Source organism: Chiloscyllium punctatum, unplaced genomic scaffold, assembly GCF_047496795.1.
Source record: "Chiloscyllium punctatum isolate Juve2018m unplaced genomic scaffold, sChiPun1.3 scaffold_1320, whole genome shotgun sequence".
NCBI classification, from domain to species: Eukaryota; Metazoa; Chordata; class Chondrichthyes; order Orectolobiformes; family Hemiscylliidae; genus Chiloscyllium; species Chiloscyllium punctatum.
Window position 1 is genome coordinate 1,720 of NW_027311054.1, and position 8,608 is coordinate 10,327.

At 41.5% G+C, this 8,608-nt stretch overlaps 1 protein-coding gene across 1 annotated transcript; it reads left to right on the plus strand.

Annotated features, from left to right (window-relative positions):
* Positions 1 to 1,190: 1,190 nt before the first annotated feature.
* LOC140475011 (scavenger receptor cysteine-rich type 1 protein M130-like) lies at positions 1,191 to 7,584 on the plus strand. The gene is made up of 5 exons (XM_072567744.1): positions 1,191 to 1,263; positions 2,741 to 3,058; positions 5,064 to 5,312; positions 7,090 to 7,407; positions 7,529 to 7,584. Exons 1-5 carry the CDS (start codon positions 1,191 to 1,193, stop codon positions 7,582 to 7,584), a joined length of 1,014 nt encoding a protein of 337 aa, XP_072423845.1.
* Positions 7,585 to 8,608: the final 1,024 nt, after the last annotated feature.

Genomic DNA, 8,608 nt, shown 5'->3' on the forward strand with positions numbered 1-8,608 from the left:
TCAACATCTTAGTTTACAAAAAAACTTTTAACATTATATGTACCTCAATTGCCTCAAACTTGTATGCTCATTTGTTGCCCATGTTTCAGAAATTGCCTTCAAAAAGAATTATTTAATACATTCGCCTCGTTAGCTGCACTGTATTGAAACACCCTGATGGAATCGCCTACCTCAGTGGGTTGAATGACTGGTCTTTGATATAAGGTAATGCCATCAGCGTTGGTTCATTCCCCCCCACAATCTGAAGTTGCCATGATGGTCCTAACCTTCTGAACTCATCCCTCGGCTGACGAATAGTGACCATCAGGTTAAATCACCATCAACCATATCTCTCTAACGAGAATGCAGCCACGTATTCATCAGTAAATTGAGTTAAGCATTACTGCATGATTGCAAAAGTCAATCTAACCTTCACGAGCCATCGGGACTAAAAGTACACTGCTGTTATCAAACTATGGACTGCATCAAGTAAACCTTTACACCCTCGTTTCGTAGGTTTTCCAGGACTGAGGTAAATGATCATAATCACTATCTTGGGAATACCCTTTAACTGTGAGCAGTGGACAAAGTTTCATGAAATAATCGTAATTATTTTGAAGTTATTGTAACTGTCATGTATTGTATTGGGCAATGGAGGATGAGATTCGATTTATTTTCTCTTTTGAATCTTGAACAAATGCGTGGATGTTTGCAAACGTTTGTTTCTTGATTTGATCCAAAACAGGAGACAATGGGCCCCGATTGGTTGGTGGGGAGAACAGGTGCTCTGGGAGAGTGGAGGTCCTGCATGGAGAGCAGTGGGGAACGCTGTGCGGTGTTTACTTTGGCTTACAAGACGCCAATGTGGTCTGTGAGCACCTTTTTTGCGGGACTGCAAAGTCGATCCCGAGAGATGCTCGATTTGGGAGGGGAGCCCGACCAGTGTGGAAGGAAAACTATGAATGCCACGGAAACGAGCGACGGTTGTGGAACTGTCCAGTTTCACATGGGGAAAGCTTCAACTGTTTACATGGAAATATGGCCAATGTCATCTGCTCGGGTGTGTCCTTTATAGCAATTTTTCTTTTGCTAAACAGTGTTTCTGTGTACTTAAAGTTTGGAATTATTTTATTTATACCTTAATGGAATGTCACTGGTGAGCCCATGGCCTGTTGGCCTTTTGTGATTAATCTCGGTTTCACTGGTGCACTATGTTCACTTTAGGAAGTCGTTACCTTTCAACGATATGGTTAATAATCCGCAGTCACATGTCAGTCAGAAAAGGTTAGACCGTCAGATGTCCTTCCACAAGGATAAGTATTAGCCAGATGAGTTGTTAGCAGAATTGATGATCGTTTGACTGCCACCATCGCTCAGACTAACTTTCCGTTCCAGACTATTAACACAGTTTGATCTTTACCAGCTGCCATTCTGGAATTTCGGGCACCCTCAGCACCACCAGGTCTTAATTTCTACCTCCACTTTGCAAATCAAGAGGCCATGTTTGATTTGGCACAATGATGTTCTGAGATGCGACACTTGAGTTTTCGGAAGTTAATTTGTATTAAATGTACATTATCTTTTTAAAAAAATTCCGAATGCCATCCAAGATGATAATTAATTTCCGAACTCTCTGCATATAACTGCCGCATTCTTCAAATGTCAATCCCCTTTCTCTCCACAAATGCATCCATTCTGTCTGGGTCACTAATTCTGTTAGTGCTTCTCAACTCTCTGTACTGTTTTAGATTTGGAATATTTCACGAACATTTTAACGATTATGATTCTAATACATAGTGTTTCAGGGAACGCAGATGTGACCAGTGAGGCCAGGTTTTGTACTGATGCCTGATTTCAATTTAACCAAGTTGGTTTTACAGGCCTTTAGTTATGATGTTCTCACTCCTTTATGAGCCTGAAGACCTTGTCAGGCCGATCAAATGTGGAAACCAGATTTGATTTCCTGACAAACATTATGAGCTGCATGGGTTTTGTTTTCAATATTTCTTCATAGTTTCCCTGTTCACGAGCTGAAACTTGGCTCCAATTCATGAGCATAGATTTTCCAACATTCCCCCAGAGAATGCATAACCCATCTGAAATACTCGTGTCAACATTTTTATGACATGACATTCTGCCCTCAACTCCTGGCAGGGAATATCAGAATCTGCACAAATGGCGCCGCAGAAATCAGATGTATGCGTACCTTCTCATAAAAGATTTTGACGTATCAATAGCGTGGAGACAATTTTCAAAAGAAAATGGTGAATATTGGCAGTTACGTTAGTGAGTGACAGTATCACGTTTTAAAATCTATGAGCTATCCCAAATTTTCACAAGTGTTTTGAATGTTATAATTCTCAAACAGACTTGTTCCTCAATCTCCATTATCTTCTTGACCGTTGCCTCAGTCATGTTGAAGGTCATTTGCTCAGTGCAACATGCTCTGCCGTCAACAATGAGAGTAGTGGCAACATATAAATGGTCAAAGCATACGAGTAGCATCTGCAGACTGGGAATCAGCCTGAATGAATGAGGTCGAGACTTTATATTCAACGAATGCTAGAATAGCAGCACTTTTATTTCCACGCCTCTCTCAATTTTGTTTACAGAAGAAATGTGATGACATGATAGAAGTATTTGAAAACGTAAATGGACAAAATATCTTTGTGATTGCAAATCATACATTTTCCTGTGATTGCCAGTTCTCGAATATCTGTGTTCATGTCAATCGCTGTTCTCAGTAACTCTTATTTTGCAGATGAAAATTGGGCGCTAAGACTAGTGAATGGCGAAAGCCGCTGTGATGGCCGAGTTGAAGTTTACTATAATGGAAGCTGGGGCGGAGTGCAGGACACCGTGTGGGATCAGAATGATGCCAACGTTGTCTGCAGACAGCTGGGATGCGGTTATGCCTTAGAAATATATAATTCTTCAAAGTACGGGGAGAGCGATGGTGGTTCGTGGGTACATGTTGTCCAATGTCATGGACATGAATCACAGCTGCAGGACTGCAGAATCTCCAACACGTTGAATTCGTCTGTCACCGAAGGCAGTGGCGTAGGTGTCCTCTGTTCAGGTAAGTAGACTCTTCACATTTAATCCAGCTCAGATATATCAAGCCAAACATTCATCTACTGAGTAAATTGAGAATGTATACCATTTGCTTGTCATTGTCACTCAAACAATTTATTCATTGCTCGGATGAAAGCAGATCTGAGGTGGGTGGCGGGTGCAAATGGATGAATATGAAAAATTAACACCATTTTGTTGTCAGATCCAAGCAGTACGTGGCAGGTCATGTGAATTGGCTATGCTAAATTGCCCAGAGTGTTATTTGCATTAGTCAGAGGGAAATGGGTCTGGCTGAGTTAAATTTCGGAATGTCGGTGTGGACCGGTTGGTCCAAAGGACCACTTTCCACAATGGAGGGAATCTAATCTTAGATAAGTTTAGATTGCTCGCTGGCACAGTGGTTAGCACTACTGCCTCACAGCGTCAGAAACCCGGGTTCAATTCCCAGCCTCTGGGAACTGTCTGAGTGGTTTGAACATTCTCCCCGTTTCTGCATGAGTTTCCTCTCACATTCCAAAGATGTGCAGTATAGGTGAATTGGCCATGTTAAATTGCCTGTAATGTTAGATGTAGGGGAATGGGTCTGGGTGCGTTACTCTTCGGAGGGTCAGTGTGGGTTTGTTGGGCCGAATATCCTGTTTCCACACCGTAAATAATCTAATTTAATTAGAGTTTCTTAACCCAAAAGTAAAGTTGACACACGTGCACAAAAAATGCGTTAGTTCAGATAAAGAGTCACTCGATTTGAAATGGTCACACCACTTCCCAAAGAGGCCAGTAAACCTCCTGCATTTCAACAGCAATTTCTAATTTTGTGAGAGTGACGTTGGCGTTGCGATTTGAAATTTTGATGAGAATGAATATGAACAGATATTGATCAGACAGGTAAAAATGCCGAGAGGTGGGAGATGCAGTTTAATTTATTCTCAAACTGCAAGAAGCATGATTTGGAGCAGAGCAGAAAACTGTGTGCAGTTAAGGAATCCACATCAGAGGATGGATTGGAGAGTAATGGGGACAATGCAGGGGGAAATGTATGAGAGATTTTCTTGAGATGAACATAATTTAGCCATGAAGACAACTTGGTCAGATTTGGATTCTTTTCCTTTGGACAGAGGCGACTGAATATGGGCAGGATTGAGGTGTATAATGAGCAAGAAGGAATCTTTCCCCTATAGTATGCAATTTCTTACCTTGCGGCATAGACTTAAGGTGATGGACAGAAGGTTCAGAGGGACCTGAAGATATTCTTTTCCATCCACTCGGGTGGGGGAGTAGTCTGGAACTCACTGCCTGTAAGTGTGGGAGAGGCAGAAACGTTAGTGAAATCTAAGATATATTTAGATGTGCACTTGTGATGCCAAGGAGGTAAGGACGAACTCAAGTGCTGGCAAATGAATTGGTGGGCCGAAGGTTCTTTCTCTGTGCTGAAGTCTTCTTAAATCTGTGATTCTGTGAATTAGTTCTGGACCTTTATATCTAAGTACACGTCCCCTTTCAGTATTTTCACTTCTACAACTACTCAAAGTGCTATTGCTTGAGCTCCAATATATATGTTGTCTTTCAGTTATATTCTCGTAAAGTATAGTATTCCCTTGTGTGCTAATGAATGAAAGCTGAGACGGTATTTATATTGGAGGAACGTACAGTTATGTGCACTTTCAAATAGCGTGAGCATTAGACAAAGTAACGTGTGGACAGACATAAACGGAGTGACAGGATAGAGAAAGCACAAATGCAACTGTTTGCAAAATATTTCACTGAATGTTCAATATAGAAAGAGAAACTGAACCTGGCAGTACCAAGTGCAATAAGATATTTTGAAACATTTATGTGCTGGACATTCGTGCTAAAAGGTTACACTTGATCGATTAGTTTTGGAAGAAATTATGTTTCAGCACATTAAGTACTTCTCATGAGAACATTTAAAACGGTCTTCCCTGTATCTTTACACTGTGTTGCCCTGAGTGATGAAGGGAATGTACATTGAATGTGTCATTGTTTCACAGAACACTTTCAGCTAAGGCTGTCAGATGGTGGAAGCCCTTGTGCTGGTCGAGTGGAGATTTACTACAATGGAATATGGGGCTCAGTTTGTGATGATTCATGGGATGTGGTCGACGCTGGAGTCGTTTGTAAACAACTGGGTTGTGGAAAAGCACTGGACATGACACTCCCTTCCTCCTCTGGACCGGGCTCAGGCCACATTTGGTGGAAGGATGTAAAGTGTTTTGGAAACGAATCATTTCTCTGGGAATGCCCTTCAGTCCCATTGGGTCACCAAGACGACTGTTCTCATAAAGAGGATGTGAGAATTATGTGCTCGGGTGAGGCCATTTTTAATGCTTTTACTTTGCTCGAAGGTTGTAGGTGAGACGTCATGCTGACACATGTTCACTGAATTCGAAAGAATGCAGAGCAGCGGCAGTAATTTAAAGAAACGATCTCTGATACTTTCATGCTGCGCAGAAAGTGATAGAGCAATTCGTTTCTCTAATCTAAATTACTTTTCTGTCAGTTTTTTTCACCTTCTATTGATACAAATCGCGTTTGTTATGAAAAGTGTCATCTTTGATCTGTTGTCACTACTCCAAGTGGATGTCAATATTGTCCTGAATGTCATAAAGGGTTTACTCAAAATTCATCCCAAATTTATGATCTTTATTTATGTTTCGAGCCACCAGAAATATGAGACCTGTTTGTGTGTCTATCGAACTATTTGTGACTCGAAAATGAAGGAGTGATTTTTTCTCTTTATGTTTCCGACCAGTCTTCACTGCATTAGACATAGCTCCTGTACATAACTGTACTGCCTATTTATTACTGTGCACTTGCGTTTTTCATGATTTTTCAGAACACTAAAAATATTGCGTAATTTGCTTCCAACTGAGCAGTTTGAAACTTCCCTGGTGATACTAATTTAAAATTGATTGCATGTATATTTAAAATTTTACAGCCATGATATCAGAACCAGTTCCAGTGGATCGTCACTTCTGCAAAATGGACAATTTACTTTTAACACAGGCGTTTTGTTTTCTGTCAGTTTCTGCTTCTCGACCATTTCGGGTTCTCAAACAGTTCGCCAGATTCTAGTAGTTACCTTGGGAAAGTCTTTCTAACCTCCATGCACGATGCACATTTGGCTCACTCCTTTTTTCAATGCAATATGTGTCATGATGAAAACTGAACCCAATGATCGGCGGATGCTGCGAATCTTAAACAAAAAGGAAAATTTCTGGAAAAACTCATATGTCTAACAGCATCCGTAGAGATAAAGAGGAGTCAACGTTTCGTGTCCAGTGACGCTTCCTCAATTCAGAATACACGTCACTGGACCTGAAGATTTGTCTGTGCTTTCTCTCTTCACAGATTCTGTTGAGTTCCTCCAGCAATTCCCTTTGTTCCTATCATGCATCCTGCTCGTTATGGCAATCACAGGACACACCAGAGACATGAACAATCTAACAATCTGGATATCTGTTATTGTTTGAACAGAACACAAGGAGCTGCGGCTGGTGAATGGAAAACATCGCTGTGAGGGAAGAGTGGAGGTGTTCTACAATGGGACCTGGGGAACAGTGTGTTCAGACACATTGGATTCACACGATGCCAAAGTGATTTGTAAGCAGCTGCACTGTGGTCCGTTCCAGAATGTTGAATACGATGCTCAATCATTCGGAGCAGGAACGGGAACTATTTGGCTCGATGAGATGGAGTGTCTCTCCCACGAGTCGACACTGTGGCAATGTCACACAGATCCGTGGGGTCAACACGACTGTCAACACCGGGACGATGCTGGTGTAGTTTGTTCAGGTAACATGACAAGCCTTCTCAATGTTCGGGTGTCATTTCAAACATGAATTTCCAATAGACTGAGCATCTTTCTCCTTCCAACAGAGAGCAATAGAACAAAGGAGCAGACCCTCAGTTCAACTTACTGCCATCAACAACTAGGTGCGTCTTCTTTCTCTTTGTGCCAACTCTTGGAGATTCTGCTTTGTACTGAATTCACTAATAATCAGTTCTGTACCACAGATACGCAAGACAGTGTGCACCTGCATGGAGGAAGCAGCAACTGTTCTGGAAGAGTGGAAATCATGTGCGATAAACGCTGGGGAACGCTGTGTGGCGATTCCTGGGATATAACTGATGCTAATGTTGTCTGCAGAGAGCTGGGATGTGGCTTTGCTGTATCAGCCCGGGATGAGGCCGTTCTCTCCCAGGAGAAAGATGTTATCTGGCAGAATGATGTGAAGTGTAAGGGAAGAGAATTCTCTCTGTTTGACTGTCTCTCCGCAGCTCCAGCTAAAAGGAAGTGTCATCACAAGGAAATTGCCAGTGTAAAGTGTTCTGGTAAGATTGATGCTGATTGACTGGCGCCTGTCCGTGATCATTCATGTCAAAAATCAGGGCAACTATTTGATTTCCTATGTTAAATTTCCCTTCATAATTATTCGTACTTTCTGTTCCACAGGATCCGAGTTGGTGACGGCCTCCCCTTCACCTCCACCTGCAGGTATTACTGACTGATACTAAGATTAGTATTTGTGTTCGCGTTACTTTCCTGAAAAGTGACATTGATGCTGTTGGTACTTTCACGGTTTGGAAGCTAGTGCCATTGTTTCCTTAATGATGGTTATTTACAATTTTCCATGGCAGACCTTAACTGTGCTAAACCCATTTGTACTCCATCCTTTAAGGGCAGGGAAGTCCGTCTATTTCTATGCCTGTTGCCGTCTGTTCATCTTTGGGAGTCTTGTTAATCTGTGAGTTGGTCGCATTACTGGTGGTCATGCAGAGAAAATTGCAAATGAAAGGTAAGCATCACATCTACCGACTGAGCTAACACTGCGTCCCTTTCACTGTTGCATATGTTCTCGGGGCTGTAGATTTTTATTGCACTTTTGCAGCATTTGACTGAGATGGTCACGATTGTGCGGCATTTCGTGGCTGTTTTCGTCGAGGGACTTTGCCGAAATGAAACGCTGAGTTTTATTAAACACTCAGAAAAAATCCATCAAAACTGTAAATAGCAGATAAAAGAATATTCTAACTGTGTGAAGTATTCACCAAGTCGTTCAATATATTTGGAGTGTAACTGAATTAACATATAATGTGGAGTTACTCCAGTCATTATCATTGGGCAAGAAATATAAAGACTGCACTTTCTTATCTTTCATTGAATATACATGACATTCCACAGCAAGTCAATGATTGCAGCAATGTGTCTCCGTTTTATTCAGTTATTTGCAGACTGCATCCAAATATTTCTTCATTAGTTACTATGTATTCATGGTTCTTCAGTGTCTCGGTGCTGCTACCACAACCCAAGATCATTGAAAGGATTAAGGATCCTTTTCAGGGAACTTTCAGTGAGGCAACAACTGGCTTCCCTTGACTGAGTAAATAATACTTCTGTACTTTGCACAGTAATTTAAAAGCGTTTGCCTGGGAACCATGTTCCACGAGTTGGCAATGACAATCAACACTAAGAACAATCATTTTCTATCCTTTCACATGCTCTTAATTTTCCTTTACATATAGCCATAAAAAC